The sequence below is a fragment of the Felis catus genome, chromosome E2 (assembly GCF_018350175.1).
Source record: "Felis catus isolate Fca126 chromosome E2, F.catus_Fca126_mat1.0, whole genome shotgun sequence".
Taxonomy (NCBI): domain Eukaryota; kingdom Metazoa; phylum Chordata; class Mammalia; order Carnivora; family Felidae; genus Felis; species Felis catus.
In genome coordinates, this window is record NC_058382.1 from 48,615,873 (window position 1) to 48,634,659 (window position 18,787).

The 18,787-nt window shown below is 41.9% G+C and overlaps 1 protein-coding gene across 8 annotated transcripts in view; it reads right to left on the bottom strand.

Annotated features, from left to right (window-relative positions):
• SF3B3 (splicing factor 3b subunit 3) overlaps positions 1-18,787 on the bottom strand; it is a 69,507-nt gene that overhangs the window by 13,977 nt on the left and 36,743 nt on the right. For 3 of the 8 annotated variants that reach the window (XM_045047237.1, XM_045047236.1, XM_003998231.5), the window contains exons 16-28: positions 17,595-17,717; positions 16,705-16,859; positions 15,310-15,484; positions 14,351-14,556; positions 14,093-14,249; positions 12,558-12,683; positions 11,931-12,143; positions 10,470-10,568; positions 9,617-9,760; positions 8,795-8,899; positions 7,095-8,382; positions 904-1,031; positions 781-830 (exon numbers count right to left, since the gene is read on the bottom strand). In XM_045047237.1, coding sequence (XP_044903172.1) covers positions 8,242-8,382; positions 8,795-8,899; positions 9,617-9,760; positions 10,470-10,568; positions 11,931-12,143; positions 12,558-12,683; positions 14,093-14,249; positions 14,351-14,556; positions 15,310-15,484; positions 16,705-16,859; positions 17,595-17,717 — 1,644 coding nt within the window. In that variant the 3' untranslated portion in view covers positions 781-830; positions 904-1,031; positions 7,095-8,241. The remainder of the gene's footprint in view (positions 1-780; positions 831-903; positions 1,032-7,094; positions 8,383-8,794; positions 8,900-9,616; positions 9,761-10,469; positions 10,569-11,930; positions 12,144-12,557; positions 12,684-14,092; positions 14,250-14,350; positions 14,557-15,309; positions 15,485-16,704; positions 16,860-17,594; positions 17,718-18,787) is intronic. The other 5 variants (XM_045047235.1, XM_045047239.1, XM_045047238.1 and 2 more) reach the window with 2 other exon arrangements.

Below are 18,787 nucleotides of genomic sequence, written 5' to 3' on the forward strand. Positions count from 1 at the left end.
CAGAAGAAGGAACACGTTCTGCTGGGTAGGCCTGCAAACTGAAAAATGCGAGGACCAGGCTTTAGAAGGCAGAGTTATAGGTAGGGAACAGAGATGGATTTGCCTCTGGGATTATGACAAAACCCACTGGGTATTAACAGATTCTGGATTTGGGGGGTGAAGGTGGGGTTGGGTGGTGCTAACAGGAGCCTCGAGCTACTTGAAATTCAGTCTCCCAGCCTTTTGTACCCAAACTGGAATTTACAATCTTGGTCTATTTATTTATTTATTTGGCTTCATGTTGAACAGGAAACAATGTTCCCTCACCACCCACCCAACCTAATGATTTCCACGTCTGATGACCACCAGACTGTGAAATACACAGTTGCCTAGATAACAGCAGAGATTAAGAGGTTCATGAGTTCGAGCCCTGCGTTCAGGCTCTGTGCGGACAGCTCAGAGCCTGGAGCCTGCTTCAGATTCTGTGTCTCCCTCTCTCTGTCCTTCTCCTGCTCACACAGTCTCTCTCTCAAAAATAAACATTAAAAAAAAAAAAATTTAAATCTGGGGGTAAAATCCAGCAACCTATTCTGACAAACTCAGATGATGCTAATACAGGTTTCCTTCTGTTTCTGTACCAGAAATGTTTGGCTGCCCACCCTCCACCTCCTCATTTTTCAGAGTTGGGATCTTCTGACTTTTCCCAGAAGTCACAAGGCTATGCCTATTTTATCTGAGGAGACCAGAGACAGAGACTGAAGCTCTTCAGGAACTTGTCACAAGGCTCTTTGGCAAACTCACCAAAACTGACAGGTTATAAAAACTCTTCAACTTCTGGGTACAGAGCAGACCTGCAAAGAGGTGGCACATAGTAGGTGCTTGGTAAATACTGGTGGAATAAATAAATTTATAGCAGTATCTTACAGTGAGTTGGCTGTGTCTTTTTTTTGGTCATGTCTTCTGATGCTGGTTTTCAAGCTTGTACAGAAACAGCTGGCCATGTGCTTATGGATTGGTGAAGAGGACTCTTCTGACTGCTCTGTAGTACGTACCTGTGGATTTCAGTTCACTCAACTTCACATAAACCCCACACACTGGGCTATCAGATCGCCACATGTAAATCAGCCACTGACCACAGATGTTCACTGACCTCCCTACCACATAACCAAGAGTAAGCCATCTGGCCCTCACCTGTTAATTTTTTTGGATAAGGTTTGACTTCAGCAGCAGAGACGGTTTTTCTGAGCTCTTGATATAGCCCTTGAATGTATTTTAAAGGTACAATAAACAAAATATTCACACACAATATTCCATATGCAAATGAGCAAGTAGATGACTCAGGCAAACACATGTCATTTCTACTTTAAATAGAAACAGAATTTATAAATATTTTTTAAAAATTGAAAGCCAAGTTGATCACATCTGAAGAATGCTCCCAACATTTCTGGCTTCCCACTGATGAGAAACTCAAGAGAGGCTGCATCACGGGAGCAACACACATTCTGGTGACCAGCACTCTCCCCATGAGAGAAGTGAACTCCAACAGCCTTTCCCAGCCACAGCAGTCTTGCTAGCAATACATTCAAAAAAACCAAGAAAAGCAACATTCCAGCCATAGTCCAATTTGAACCCCCTCCCCCCAAGGAATGCTATTCTTGGCAAGAGATCTTCCAAAGGAAACAACATCTGCAGAACCCCTACCCGTGAGGTCAGGGAAAGATGAGGCAGCTGAAAACTTTTCAGTCTTTCTTAGACTCAAGTTGCAGGGACTTAACAGAGCAGCAAGATGAGAGTGATCCTAGTACCTAAGGGCAAATGCCTCAGGGTCTTGACATTATCCCTTCGGAACTGCATGGCAGACTCTGATGTATTTTGCAAGGCTACACACAGAGGTCCCCATTTACCTGGCTGCTCAGTTAAATCAAAAGAGTTCATTAGCCCCCCCTTAATACCTACATAGATGGGATTTGTAATTCAGCCTCATCCCATCACCAAGTATTTATTAAACACATTTTGTACATTCTGGAGCAACAGCTATGAACTAGACAAAATTCCTGAGCTCAACATATTCAAGCCTAATTCCTTGTGCCTGTGATCCAGAAATTCTGCTTGCAGACAACAAGCAAATTTATGGATAGGCAAAGGAAACTCAATGGTGACAACTCCTGGATATAACACCTAACCCACAAGGAACAAAACAAAAAATAAGTGAGACTACATCAAATTAAAAAGCATCTGCACAGAAAGAAAAAATCAACAAAGTAAAAAGACAACCAAAAGGATGGGAAAAATTATTTGCAAACCATGTTATCTACTACATCAGGGGTTAGCATCCAAAATATATAAAGAACTCATACAACTCAACAGCAAACAAATAATCCAATTAAAGCACGGGCAAAAAGATACATGCACCCCTACTACTGTTTACTGCAGCATTATTTACAGTAACCAAGATACAGATGCAAGCCAAACATCCATTAACAGACGAATGATAAAGATGTGGTATATGTATACTATGGAATATTACTCAGCCATAAACAAGAATTAAATCTTGCCATTTGCAACAATGTGGATAGACCTAGAGAGTATAATGCTAAGTGAAATAAGTCAATCAGAGAAAGGCAAATACCATGACTTCATTCACATGTAAGAAACAACTAAACAAAGAAAAAAAAGAGACCAAAAAAACAGACTCTTAAATACAGAGAATAACTGGTGGTTGCCAGAGGGGAGAGGAATAGGAGGGTGGGTGATAAAAAGAGGATCAAGAGTACACTTATCTTGACGAGCACTGAATAATGTATAGAATTTCTGAATCATTATGTTGTACACCTGACACTAATAACACTATATATTAATCATACTTCAATTTTTAAAAATGGGCAAAGGAACTTAATAGACATTTCCCAATGTAGATATATTATGGATAGACTGCCAACAGACACATGAAGAGATGCTCAACATCACTAGTCATTAGGCAAATGCCTATCAAAACTACAATGAGGTATCACCTCAAGCCTGTTAAAATGGCCATCATCAAAAAGACAAGATAACAAATGCCAGAAAGAATGTAGAGAAAAGGAAACCTTTGTGTACTGTTGGTAGGATTGTAAACTGGTACAGCCACTATGGAAAACAGTATGGAGAATCCACAGAAAATTGAAAATAGACCTGCCCTATGATCCAGCAATTCCACTTCTGGGAATACATCCAAAGGAAACGAAAACACTAAGTCAAAAAGGTATCTGCACCCATATGTTCACAGTGTTATTTACAATAGCCAAGACATGGAAACAACAATCAATGGATAAATGAATAAGAAGTTGTGGTAGATCAACAAATGGGTGTTGATCCATGCAAAAGAATGAAAACGGACCACTTTCTTACACCATACACAAGAATAAACTCAAAATGCATTAAAGATCTAAATGTGAGACCTGAAACCGTAACAATCCCCAAAGAGAGCACAGGCAGTAATGTCTGTCACATTTGCCATACCAACATTTTTCTAGAGATTATCTCCTCAGGCAAGAGAAACAAAAGCAAAAATAAATTATTGGGACTACATCAAAATAAAAAGCTTCTGCACAGCAAAGGAAACAATCTACATAACTAAAAGGGAACCTACTGAATGGGAGAAGATATTTACAAACGACGTATTCGGTAAGAGATTAGTATCCAAGGGGCGCCTGGGTGGCTCAGTTGGTAAACCCTCTGCCTTCGGCTCAGGTCACAATCTCACAGCTTGTGAGTTCGAACGCTGCGTCGGGCTCTGTGCTGACAGCTCAGAGCCTGGAGCCTGCTTCCGATTCTATGTCCCTCTCTCTCTCTGCCCCTCCCCTGCTCGTGCTCTCTCTCAAAAATAAACATTAAAAAAAAAAAAAAAAATGCAATCTTGCCATTTGCAACAACACGGATGCAAGAGAGTATAATGCTAAGCAAAATTAAGTCAGTGAGAGAAAGACAAATACCATTATCATCTCACTCATCTGTGGAACTTAACAAATGAGTGAAGGAAAAAAAGAGACAAATTAAGAAAGAGATTCATAACTATAGAGAACTGAGGGTTACCAGAGGGGAGGGGGTGGGAGGATGGGTGAAAGAAGTGAAAGGATTACAAGTTGTACACTTATGGTGATGAGTACTGAGTAATGTATAGACTTGTGGAATCACTGTATCGGACATTTGAAATTAATGTAACACTGGGAAATAAAAAACAAAAAAATAAAATAAAAGAAGTTGTGGTACATACGTACACAATGGAGTATTAGTCATTAAAAAAAAGACACAAGGAAATCTTGCCATTTGTGACATGGATGGACCTTAAGGGCAATATTCTAAGTGAAATAAGACAGAAGAATACTGTATGATCTCACATGTAGAGTCTAAAAAAAAACATCAAACTCCTAAAAGGAGATGAGATCTGAAGTTGAAGTGGAGGAGTGGCAGTGGCACTGGAACAAGGTGGTCGAGAGGTATAAACTTCCAGGTATAAGAGGAAAGAAGTATTAGAAATGTAATGTAGGACTAGTTAACACTGCTATGTGATATATATTTTTGCTGCTTTTCATTGTATCTCTATGAGATGAGACGATGAATATAATTGTTTCACAATGTATGTAAGTCAAACCATTATGCTGTACACTTTCAACTTATACAGTAATGATTATACCTCAATAAAACTAGAGGGATTAAAAAAAAATCTTACCAGCTGTTAGAATCCTGGCAGAGAAATCAAGTCCAGAGAAGGCCCCTCAGTTATAGAACTGAAATGTTATCTATATAGCCCTCAAAACTCTATCTCATCCAGCACCCATTTAGCTACAAGAGAGAATGTGAGAGTCAACAGACATATCAAAAGCACAGCAGTGTAAGGAGGAAAGAAAACACCACCGCGTGTGTATGGGGTGGGGGAAGTAAGGAGACTACAGTCTATGGTTATTTGGTGACTCCTAAAGGAAAATGGAAGACTTTATTGTCTTCCTGACCTACGCCCCAAGTGTTAAGAGCTCATGTTTGGCTCAGTAAGCACCCACAATATGCTGGGCTGGGTGCTGAGTATTTTAGATAAATGCTCTCATTTTATTCTCACGTCAACCCTGTTTATCTCCATGTTATGGGTAAGATGCCAACCTGCCTGACCAATGTCATAGATCTATCTAATCAGAGAGGCAAATACTTGACTGAACTCAGGCCTCTGAGTTCATGTCTAGACTTGCCCAGGAATATACATTGAGTGGCCTAATCACCTAATCATGATCTTCATGATTAAGAACATTTAAGAAAAAAATAATACAAACAAAATTTGTACTCCCAGGACACACAAAGTCACTTCGCCTTTCTGGTAACTGCTAGGATTCTTAGGAACCATGATCCTGTCTCAAGTAAGGTTGGAGTAACACAGTAAGGGACTTCCATGCAGCTTGTATGACCTCTCTCCCTTTACTTTCTACAGCTGGGGTAATCAAGGCTCATAAGTTTTAAATGGTTTGCCCAAAATTCACTCAACTGTTTTCTACCCAAGCCAGATCAGACATGTCACCTGATTCTAGTTCTCTAGTTATACTATAAACACATTTTGACTGATCATTTCCTTATTAGGCTATCAAGTTTAACTGAGCAGGCCCTGTACATTTCTTACCGTGCTCAGTATCAGTACAATGCTCAGAATGTTAGCTCATTATGTGCTGTCATCTACCAGTTAACCTTTTGCAAAACGCACCCACATTTCTGTGACAATCCCACTGAGTTTGTATCATTTTCCCTAGACTCTGGGTTATAGACAAAAGGGAAAGGACAGAATCTCTTAATATGAAACCTTTGCCTGGCTCACCTGTAGCTCTCTAGTGGGGCAAAAATCAGATGACCATTCATTCTCAGCTGTGGTAAAAGATCTAAAATTAAGGTTCATATTATATACTATAAAATCAAAAGAGCTTCAAATGGCCCAACTGCAAGTTTCCTTCCCAGCTCTGCTCTTATGGGTAAGGTTCCCTAAGCTAAACAACCCTCCTTATCAAAGGACCAGACACAGTTCCTGCTCCTCTCTGGGCAGCAGGTTTCAGTTCACCAGAGTCTATGGATTTACTCAAGCCAATCACATCTTCCCAAAGGAACCAGAAGGCACCCCACCTTCTGGATACTAAAAAGCCCGTCTCCCTCCCAAAGCCCCCAGTTGTTTACCTGGTTGTTGAGTGGAACCCCCATGTGACTTTGCATGGCATGCAGTGTCCTTATGCCATTGGCTGTGATTATATAGCTAATGAACTACCGTCTATGTCATTAGCAACCCAAGACAATTCGCAATTCTACAGAGATCTTTTCCTCTCTTACATATAAACCCTCTATGACTATAGGAAGTACTTCAGAAAAGAAACGGAATAGGTTGCTACCCAAACATCTTTGCCAAGTTTCCCAGACTACTGCATGTCAGTATCATACAATCTGACAGACTAAACAGAATGGCTTTGGGTAGGGGCCACAGGAAGAATGAGCCCTGGAATTAGGTCATAAAAATGTAATTCAAAAGTATTGTCTTCTGTTATGTGAATCAGTGAGATAACTGACAAAGTGTTGTTTAGGGATTCAATTCCTGGCAAAATCTGGATCTCTACTGACCACTCTAAAACTTAGTCATACTTAAGAGAGTTTCCAGGGACAGCATCAGGAACTCTCTGCACTGGATTGTGCGCTGCTCAGGGTCAAAGATTTTATCTAATCACCTTGATTTGATTCTAACCCAGAGCTAGCCACAGAGAATCCGTTCATGGAAGTGGCTGAGCACATGCACGTGAATGAGTGTTTTACTCTGTGAAATACTGGGAACAGCAGCGAGCTTGGGTCATTCCAGGTTCAATGAAGCTGGAAGACTACCTGGACGATTAGAGCTGGTTTCCCAGGTGTAGGTTGTAACATTTGACACTAGCACATTTGCAGTTGACTAGCTACCAGTGCTGCCTCTTCATACTCCAAAGGCCTGCCAGAGCTTGCCTAAGATGACTGCTGCAGAGAGTACCCACCCCTCCCTTGTCATTATCCATGAGCCTTTAAATAGAGACCACATATACTGACTTTGTTCCCATGGGCAGGTTAGATCTGGGTTCTTCTGTACTTACTGATCCTTCCTAGGATTCATAAGGCAAACGATCATTTCAGGAGCTGTAGAAGTAAAGGGAGCATCTGTTAAGAGACTACCCAGCTAGAATGCATGCTGAATCCTTCACTCTTAAGACCTCAAAGTAGGAAGAAGCTACAACAGGGGAGGAGAGGGGCACCTGGGTGGCTCAGTCAGTTAAATGTCTGACTCTTGATTTCAGCTCATACTGATCTCACAGTTCATGGGACAGAGCCCCACGTCAGGCTCTGCACTGATAGTGCTGATAGCGCAGAGCCTGCTTAGGATTCTGTCTCCCTCTCTCAGCCCCTCCCTACCATGCACAGGCATACCTTTTCTCTCTAAAAATAAACAAACACTAAAAAAATAAAATAAAACACCAGAGAAGAAATCAGCCACCCTTCCTCAATATTCAATGGGAAGAGGTGTGGCTGACCCCATGTTTATTATTAAGCCCAAGTTTCATCTGCATAGCAGAAAGAACTACAGGAAGCCAAAAAACCACCACAAAGCCAGGAGTGAGGCCACAGGGAACCAGAAGTACAAGCAGGTAGCTGGAAAGAAGGAGGATACTCCATTCTTCCTGCTCCAACTCAGGTTTAAATCTCCCACCTAAATTCTCACCCCCAGAAAAGACACATGGACTCCAGCCACCTTAAAAACTACATTGTATTTCTGGTTAGATTTCAGAGTGGCAGAACTCAGGAGTTATACTATATTCAACCTGGTCCCCACCTCAGCTTGCCTGCCTTCCCCACATCTCTCCCCCACCTCCCACCCACAAAGATAACATTGTACAAAACTATATTTACAGGAAAACTGGTTAAAAACTAAGGGTGTGTACAAAAGTAGACAAGAGAGCCAGAAACTTCAGTGCAGGGAAAGCTTGGGGGAATCGCCAACATCTTATTACACACCAGAACCTGGGGGCAATGTATTACGTACTAGGCAAAAAGAAGCATAGCAAATTTCAGTGCCAATTTTAGGGGGAACCAGTCACTCCAGGGAAAGAGTGGATACGAAAGACATACTAGCTTTAATATTACAAAGTCTTAATTAACCAGCCACCCTTCTGCCACATGGATTCAGAGCCAGGTGGTAGGGGAAACAAAACAGAGTCTCTGACACAAGCCCCACAGGGAAAGGGCTCAGAAGGCATAACGGGTCCGGATGTCCTCAAGCTTCTTGGACACCTCAGGTGGGGTTCGGTCCAGTTCTTCAGAGACATTCTTCTGTTTGTTGGGCTCCATGGAGTTGAACTGCTCACAGAGGTCTCCGTCTATCACATTCTAAGACATAGAAAAGTAAGGAATAAAAAGGTTAGACGCTCACGGAAAGTGACATATGCTAGAGCACCTGCAAGGAAAGGTTTTCTTCTCTCTGATATCTGAACCATTTACAGAGCCAGGAATGCTATTTTAAGTTCATCCTCAGTAGCCTGTGTTCAGATTAGCAAAACTGGGTGAAGGCTTTTCTCTGGCTGTGGTCTGCCCCAGGGGAAGAGGTCCCTGAATATCACTAGTCATTCCTTTCCCCCATTACTGCCTCCATCAATCCACCCCTTTAATTCAGGACTGCTCTGATTTTTAAAAGACAGAGGTCCACAGAAAAGACAAGTTAAATGGGCTAAAGATCCCCCTTTTCAACTCAGATTTCCAACAAGACCCCAGGTTCTGGTGTGTAGTAAGGTTAAGACCTTACCTTAACAGGGAAGTAATAGGAACGAAAGCTGAGGTGGTCTCGCCCACAGAGAGGGGGATGCTCAGACCGTAGGTGCATTTCCACATGCTGGAAGAAGTCATGGTCCTGGTGGAAGAAACAAAGAATCTGTCATTAAAAGAAAAAAGTGATTTCAACTACTAGTCTATGGTTTCCAGAAGCAAAATGAACAGACAAGCCATTGATTTTTTTTTTTTTTACCACAGAGATATTAACTACTTGCTAACAAATTGCTTAATTTGTTAACAAATTGCTTTGTTTGTTAACAAATTGCTTTGTTTGTTAACAAATTGCTCCTTTGACAATCACAGGTTTTCCTGCTACAAGATAGCGAATGCCTGAAAGAAACCCCACCTATATTTACAGAACACAAGAGAACACCGTACGTGAAGAGTGATTTGTGAAGTCAGATTCCTGATCCCAGCTTCTTTAGCTGGAATGACATAAATCCAATTTAGCCAATCCCAGAGTTGACTCAAGGAGGCAGATTAAATGCACAGTACTCATCTTCCATCATTCCTACTCTTGTGGGGTTTGGTTCTGGGGCTTTGGCCTCTGACTAATGCTATATCCACATCAGAACTGAACCAAACCCAGGTACAATATGAAAATAAATGGCTTTTCCCACAGGGGTGGGAGGGGGATATCAGGATTCTTATCTACCTTGGCACATCTGTCACTTTATAAAATTTCCAGAACATGCCTAGCTGCAAGTGGGGACATAAGATTTGTCCTTTTAGGCTGATTCAGCACCAAGAAACAACCTTGCCAAAGCAAAGGCCAAAAGAGTGTGGGAGATTTTACCTCATGGGATGTGAATGGGACAAGGATGCCAATTCCTCCTGACAAGGTGGTATAGACAAGCGATTCTGAGCCTCCGGGGATCAGTGTGGTCTTCTGTAATGACAGCACTGTCTCGCCTACATGGTAGTTCATGATCACCTCTGCCTGCAAGTCAAAAACAGACTAGTAACTATGTGTGCCCTCACAACCTGTTCTAGATTACCAAGAGCAAGAAGTGCCTCCAAAGGGCAGATTTCATCTTCTTTTAAATCCAAAACTCACTAACACTTAAAAATACTTCAGAATGTTAACATTTACTTGAGATTAATGTCCCCACCAACATGCTAAAGTTAGATCATTTCTGATAAACAATTAGAGTGAAAAAAATTTTTGTTAAATTACCAAGTTTACATAAAAAAACCCACAGAAAATTATTAAAAAGCAACAATCATTAGACTTGCCTTCTAAAATAGATCTAAGAAGTCCAGAGATGCTTTACTACAGAAATACATGCCTATAGGAGAAAAGTAAAGAACCCAGAACATCTCAGAGAGAAGCTGATTCATAAAGGGAGTGACGCTATTTAACAATTTTTTCCAAGAAACTCATTATGCTCCACTCAACTGCTAAAATGTCTTGGAAAAAAATCTTATTTCTACAGTCATAAAAATGGAATGTTGACTTGTTCATTTTACATCAAACCTAGCATCTGTCCATCAGAGGCCATAAAAGGACTTCCATACACAGGAGAGTACTCAGCAGAATCATGTGCGCTGTGGATAAGTGACTAAAAACTGTTCCCTCAGTGAAGGGCCATGGGGAATGTACTATGCAGGCTGGCTCCCATCCTTCCGAGCCCCTTCTGTAATCCTACCTTCTGAGAGGCCCCGTTGAGCAAGCCCCGGTCCCACAAGGCTTTGTTTCCTGTGGGATCCTCATCCACTTCATCATTGGTGTTAGGTGGGAGCCTTACCTACAAGGAAGTGACACAAGTCAGAGGACTGGGTCCTACACTTACTCACCTGAATCACCAAGCAATGTTTGCCCCAGATCCTTGAAAGCAAACCTGGGACACCAACTTTGGCACAGGCCTGAGCTGGTTTCCTGCACCTAGTGTCTGAGTGAGAAACTCAAGAGTATAAAGCCCTAAGCAAAAGCAAACCAAAGGCCATAGGACATAAATAAGGAAAGTGACACTGGGCTTAAAAAGAGAAGCCGGAGCCTGGGTAACTCAGTCGGTTAAGCTTCTGACTTCGGCTCAGATCATGACCTCACAGTTCGTGAGTTCAAGCCCCGCACCAGGCTCTCTGCTGTCAGTGCATTCCTGTTTGGGATCCTCTCTCTCCTTCTCTCTCTTCCCCTCCCCCAAGCGCATGTGCTGGCTCTCTCTCAAAAATAAACAAACATTAAAAAAGAGAGAGAGAGGGGCGCCTGGGTGGCTCAGTCAGTTAAGCTGCCGACTTCGGCTCAGATCATGATCTCGCAGTCCGTGAGTTTGAGCCCCGCATCAGGCTCTGTGCTGACAGCTCAGAGCCTGGAGCCTGTTTCAGATTCTGTATCTCCCTCTCTCTGACCCTCCCCCGTTCATGCTCTGTCTCTCTCTGTCTCAAAAATAAACGTTAAAAAAAAAAAAATTTTTTTTTAAAAAGAGAGGCCAAAATTCTGATAAAAGTAAAAATATACATTACTCATTAGTTCAAATGAAACCTATCACTATTAAATTATGTTCCAGGGGTTCCTGGATGGCTTAGCCAGTTAAGTGACTCTTGATTTTGGCTCAGGTCATGATCTCACAGTACCCGAATCTGAGTCTCACACTGGGTTCTGTGCTGACAGTGCACAGCCTGCGTGGGATTCTCTCTCTCCCTCTCTGCTCCTCCCCTACTCGTGCTCGCTCGCTCTCTCTCAAAAAAAAAAAAAAAAAAAAACCCTAAACATTAAAAAAAATCATATTCCAATGAAGATGAAGAAGGTGGACTGGTAGGTGGTGGAGGGATGGAGGAGAGGAGGTTCTAAATGACAAGAATGGGGAGGCTGCCTAGCTCAGTCAGTAGAGTGTGTATAACTCTTGATTTGGGGGTTTTGAGTTTGACCCCCACTTGAGTGCAGTAATTACTTTAAAAAAAAACTTTAAAATAAAATTTAAAAAAATTAAAAAATGATAAGAAAGCTTACACAACAGTTTCATTTTTAGAGGCAGCCTTAGTAGGATTGAATTCTATACTCATTTTTACTTTCCATATTAGAAATCACAGTCCTGGGTCCTTGGTTTTACCAGTGAAAACTATGCCAGCTTTTCCACACATCAATGTAAGCCAAGTAAACATCAACTCACCACACAAATGTTGCCAAACTTATCTGCCCCAGCCACAGTGTCATAGTCCAGAAGGCTAGCCGTAGTGACCCATCGTGGGTAAGTATCATCAGCAAAAATGATGAGCTGGTTCTCATTACGCTTGTATCGAACCCAGATGAAACTTTCCTGGACGTCAGACACAATTACCCTGTGTCCAATAGTCTGGATCCCAGAGATGTAATTGGCAATATGCTGGGAAAAACACAGACAGCAATAGGAGTAACCTTGAGGTTCAGAACACACAGAAAGTCCAGCTGCTCCTGACTTCAACACATACAGGGCCTAGAGAATAGTAGTCGGCAAAAAATTGCTAAAATACAGGAAAAAAACTACTGGTTTTAATATAGAGGAAATATATGCTCAGTTCTCAGAGTTAAATACCTTATAGAAGCAAGCAGGACAGAATCTGGTTCTTTATGTGAAGAAATCAAGAAAGCCACCTAACTGCTCTCGTTCTCCAGGCTCAAAGGCCTCATTCTTAGGCTGAAATTAGGGAACTACAAGGTCCTAATAAAGAGATGTGATTTTAAGTTACTGTCCACCATCCTGCCCATGTTTCCTTCTTCCACACTAGCTACATCTGAAGCCCTCTACCAGCATATTTACCTTGTTCTCACACTTTCGGAGTAACTTCTTCTTCCCCAAGTCATAGACTCGCAGAAGCTTCCCCACACCAATCAACACCCTCCCCTGGAATGGGGCAATGGCAGCAGGGACCTCTTCCACTGGAGTCTGTGAGAAGAAAAGCAGGTATTGCAGCTATCAGAACACCAGTCATACACTAGCCCCACCCTCTCAAACCTAAAATATCTTTACAGGCATCTGTCAGGAAGACAATGAGTGATCATCTTTTGCTCATCAGAGAAATAAATCACACATACAACAGTTTCTATGAAACAGAGTGTTTGGGTAAATAGGTCCCATACACTGCACATCACTCAGCAAATCAATCAGTGCCGCAGGTGGAAGGAAGCCCTCAGGCCTGAGGAATGCTGTCTCTGAGCCCATGCTAATTCAAATGGTGCTATTAACTAATAGTGAAGACTCAATACTGGAGAAGTGATTGCTGCTTGTGGACGGATTGGAATGGAGTGCTAGTGACAAGGGAGACACAATGAGTTTAGCACCAAGACAACTCCATGAAGTAACTGTTTCTTAGAGGATACTTCCCTGTGGAAGGGCTGAAGGAAAGGAGATACATAAATGTACTGTGTGAAAGAACAGGAATTTTTTCCCTTAACTTAAAAATTGTGGCTAAGTCAGATGAATGTCCGACTTTGGCTCAGGTGATGATCTCACAGTTCCTAATTCAAGCTCCACAACAGGCTCTGTGCTGGCAGGTCAAAGCCTGGAGCCTCTTTCAGATTCTGTGTCTCCCTCTCTCTCTCTGCCCCTCTCCCGCTTGTATGCATGCATTCTCTCTCAAAAATAAACTTTAAAAAAAATAAAATTTGTGATTAAAACACATAAAATTTACCACTTTAATCGTTTTAAAAAAAAATTTTTTTTAACGTTTATTTATTTTTGAGACAGAGAGAGACAGAGCATGAACAGGGGAGGGGCAGAGAGAGAGGGAGACACAGAATCTGAAATGGGCACCAGGCTCTGAGCTGTCAGCAGAGAGCCCGATGTGGGGCTCGAACTCACAGACGTGAGATCATGACCTGAGCCAAAGTCGGACGCTTAACCGACTGAGCCACCCAGGTGTCCCATTAATCATTTTTAAGCATACAGTTCAGTGACATCAAACATATTCACAGTGTTGTGCAACCAAAACCACCATCTATCCCCAGAACTTCTATGTATCTGTTAAATATTAACTCTTGAGAGAATATTAATTCTTTAGAACTGCTGGATTTTGGTAACAAGTTGCTGCCTGCTTAGTAAAACTAGTAAACAAGGGGCCAATTCAGTGTGCATCTATTTCACCACTGTGGATGGTTAGCACATAGGCTTCCGGTGGGACACCCAAGCAATGGAGCTTCACTGGAGCATGAAAACCCCAGCATTTTCTGTGTGCCACCAACAGATGGAACACCATCAATGAGCTGGTTCCCAAAATGGTCACCAGAAGACCTGACCCACAACTTAAGCAAAAGTGGGAGAGTCTAGTAGGACCTAAGATCCAGGCTGGTTCCTACCTTGTGCAAAAACTCCAATTTTTCCCCATTGTTCACAAGCTTGTAGGTATAGACAAAGCCCCCTGCTACAGACCGGGGATTGAGTATCAGGTCTTTGGCCACGCCCACCAACACATACCAATCATCACCAGTATTGGAGAACCTACAAACAGCCACACTGTATACAGAGAAAGAAGCAGGAATCAAGCATTAGTTATAGGCCAGAAAATTCCCATAAGAGCCTCCAAAACCCTGGAGCTGATGTCCTGAGCTCCTTACCTAAAAGCAGCCTCATTCTGTTCTAGCTGGACAAGGTCTAGTGTGTTCCCTTGAATAGGATTCATGACTCGGATCACAGAGGCCCACTGCCCATTGCCAGCCTTAGGAGCTCCAAAAATGGATTCAGGGAGGTTTTCATTCAGGAACGCTGCTGCCATCTCTGCAGCAAGCTCCCGCTCGTCCTCCCCTGCTGCTTCTACCATTTCCTAAATCAAAAACAAAACAAACGAAAATAAAAACAAGGATGAGTTGGTGTGTTCAGAAGTGGGTGCTGGGTGAGAAGTGGTCAAGCAGCAAAAACACCTCCAAGGAGAGTTCATATTATATACAATAGCAAAGTCTGTAGGCCAAAACCAGATTTCCCAAAACAAAGATTAAAGGGAAAGGTGTATACATAAGGGGAGGAGGGGAAACCACTAAAGGGGAAATCAGGTACTTCTTTTTTTTAATACCAAAAAAACTGAACATCAACTGACAACCGACAAATGGTCTGAGATACATAAAATGAAAACACAACTCTTCCACCTACCCCATCTAACTTCCCATGCTAAGACTACTATTTGTCTCCTCTCTTCCAGGCCAGATACAGTTTTACATGGTTGGATCTATTTGTTTTTTGCTGGGAAATGATTTCTGGAAAGAAGAAGTGCTGTGGAAAGTATGAAAGCTGTCTCCTTTGGGCTCAAATCCAGGAAACACACACAGACTGTTTAGGAAGCTCAAAGACTGAACAACTATGTTCTAAGAAAGAAAGCTGAGTACTAAATAAACCCAGGTCAGTATATTAGTTTCAAGTCACAAAAAAACCTCTAAAACTAAGGATTCTGGCAAAGGGCTCTACTTAAAGGACCTGACAAGAGCCTGGATCTTTAGAATATAATAAAAAATTACACAAGTTTAAACTTTTCAACAAAATTTCAGTGCCTTTTAATTGAACCCTAAAAGTCAAGTCTCATTACCTCTGCCATCTGTTGCTTTCTCTGAGCTTTTGTAGCTTCTGTGTAGGCATTGTGGTCTGTCTCAATGATGATAAGGTTGTTACTCTCTGGGTGAATGACAAATTTCCTGGGTGTATACTGCAATGGAAAGGCTACCTGATTGAAGACAGCACCTAGCTTCTCCAATGCTAAAATCCTATGGGGAGAAAGGCAGGGAATTAATAGATTATTCATTCAGGAACTAGAAAATGATGTCAAAATAGTCCATGAGCAGTCACAGCAAATGCATCACCCCTCAAGCTCTAATGCTGGCAGTAAGAAGCATGCCTTCTAATAAAGAAGATTCTGCACAATAGACAAATCCTAGAAGAGACTTCCACTCCAGGAACAGCCAGCAACTATTCATGGTGACTCTGGTTTTCACCGTTGAAACCCACATTAGAACCTTCAAAGGAGGGGCACCTGGGTGGCTCAGTCAGTTAAGCCTGACTTCAGCTCAGGCCAAGATCTCAGGGTTGTGGGTTCGAGCCCCACATCGGGCTCTGTACTGACAGCTCAGAGCCTGAAGCATACTTCGATTTCTGTCTCCCTCTCTCCCTCTGCCCTTCCCTAGCTCACTGTCTCTCTCAAAAATAAATAAACATTTAAAAAGAGAGATAAAACACCATGCAGGTAAAGCAATTCTGCTGAAATAGAAGGTATATATGTGTGTGGAGGTTAGAGAGAGAGTGAACAATGACTGAAAAGATCCTGAAAGCTACTGCATAGATCTGGGAGTTCACCTGGTAAGTTATCCACTTGGTAAGTTATAGCCTCTTGATAGAGTTGCTCTTATGACGAGCCAATACTTACAACCAGGACATGAACATGGGTGGCAGCAAAAGACCAAAAAAGTAAAAAACAAACCCAAAACTTGAGACAGTCGAAACAATATAGATAGTGCACACTCTAACATACTCAGTATAAATAGGAGTCTGTCAACTTACAAAAGGCCTAAAGAATTTATACTGAGGTTAAAACTGAACATGTAACACTGCAAATAAGACAGAATGAGAATGAGAAAAAGATATCAGAGATTCAATTCCTGCCTGCTCTAAAACTAATCCAATGGCGCTGCCCTGGAAAACAAGACTCTTAAATGTTAAGGAAAGTGAACTGTACTGATCAGTATATTAAAACTTGGCCATGAAAATCTAAACAGAAGCTAAAACTTCAGACACTGAAACTTGGCTACCAATACTTCATTAAAATCCTGAGCCAAATGAAGGTTTCAGTTCCAACACCCTAGTCCCACGGTGAAGAGTCGGCTCACTGCCACCAAGTCATCGCTTCATCACTTCTGCCAACACTCTAGCAGAACCAGAATCCCAGCCATTGGCAGAACTTCCCAGTGGGCTTGCAGTGTGGAACTCTCACCTCAGAGTATTGGTGGAGATGGCAACAATGCCCTCAGGACACTGTTCAGAGGCGAAGCCAGACGCAAATTCCAGGGTCTCATAAGACAAGGGGGTGAGATGGAAACGAGACTGGTAAGAATAGCTCAACCACGAGCGGCTAGACATGGCCAACACCTGAGGAAAGAAAAACACCTCCAATAAGCTTGGGATAAACACAAACTTGGAATGCTAACCGAACTCCGTACCTGTAACTTTCAGTCTGCAAAATATCCCAACGAATTTTGGAAACCTAAAAGGCTACCTTAAGATTAAAAAGAGTCCTGGAGAAGAGGCAGTATGTATGGCTTACTATCTGCTCAAAGCATGAGCTACTAGCTGTTATGACCTAATCACTCAATCTCTTTACATTTCCACATGTGTAAAATGCGAATACTATCATAAGGCTGGACAGTTGCAAGAATGACATGCTATTACACCTAATGCTGACTGCAAGTCAAGAACTAGCATAGCACCCAGCAACAGTAACATTCTTAGATACAAAGGACACAATGTTTCCAATCTCTTTCACATTACTTGGTAAACCCTGGTATTGGTACAAGGTTGCTTGTGGAAAAAGGTACCCCAGATGGGAGGTTTCTAGCTACCTCTCAATCACCTCCATTTGCCCAGCCTGAGGGCTGAACAGATCCATATCCTAACCTACCCACAACCAAAACAGCTCAATGCCATGGAAAGCTCTGGATGAAGGGATCCACAACTTCCTACATGAAAGACACTTACAAGAGGGAGCTAATGTCAAACTAACTATATATGGGTGAATTAATGATAGCAAAACTTACACCAAGGGAACTTTTCTCAGCTGATGCCACTAACATCTAAACATGCTGCCTGCCCACTTTCATTACTTACTGCCTCTTGGCCTTGCATCCGGACACGGAAGAGTTTCACAGGACGAGACCCCAGGTACCTAGTGCGGGTGTCAGACAGATCCCCAGTGACGGGGTCCAGGACAGTTCTCAGCAGCACACCATTCTAATAAAAAAGAGAGAGTGGGTGAAACTTATCCATAATGGAAGATCCCTCCCTTGGCGACTTCACAAAATATGTAAGTTCAGAATAGATGGAAGGAAATGACTTGCTGGTTTAAAGAATATCCTAATGATCAGCCAGCCACTTGCTCATTCAAGTAGTTACTGAACATTTACTAAATGAAAAGCACTTATTTTTCACTGTATATCCTTTAAAATTCTTTTACCATGTATGTTAAACTATTCTTTTTTAAAGTTTATTTATTTGTTTTGAGAGAGACAGAGAGAGAGTGCAATGGGGGAAGGGGTAGAGAAAGAGGGAGAATCTCAAGCAGGCTCTGTGAACTCACAAACTGTGTTTGCCTGGGCTTGTCCCTAAGTTGGGTTCTGCCTGTGATAGCATGAAGCCTGCTTGGGATTCTCTCTCCATCTCTCTCTCCCCATCCCCTACTCACGCATGTTCACTCCCTAAAAACAGACATTAAAAAAAAAGACTCTTAAGAGAATTGGCTAATTCAGGGCTGGGGCAAAAATATTCCAAGAGTATATAGGGCACTCTGTTATGCCAGAAGGAAGGCCCCAAAGAGAATGGGGTCATATTCAAACGACAAAAAACCTAACTTCAAAAGGGAACTTCTACTCATCTAAAAAGAGGCAATTTAGTATCCACAAATGAAAAAGACAATAGTTTAAAGCACAAATATATAAAAATCTGCAAGTTCAGGTTATCCAAAAAAACTAAAATTAAAAAATAATAAAAAATTACTTCATTAGTCCCCACTGGAGACTACTCTGGCACCAATTCCTTACTGTGAAAACAGATAAACAAAGGGGAAAAAACAAAGTACTTATCCTTTCCCTCTACAAACTGTATTTTGGGATAGGCAAATTTCCTCTTTGGAGAAAAGTTCCAGCTAATAAAATGAAGAATGAAATAGAAAATTGTCATTTCCCAGTCCCTAATGACATAATGAATCTAGGCAATGTGCCATCAATGACTGTTATTAGGTAAAAGGTTGATGAGAAGATAATGTGTCCTTAAGTATAAGATACAAAATATCAGGGGGCACCTGG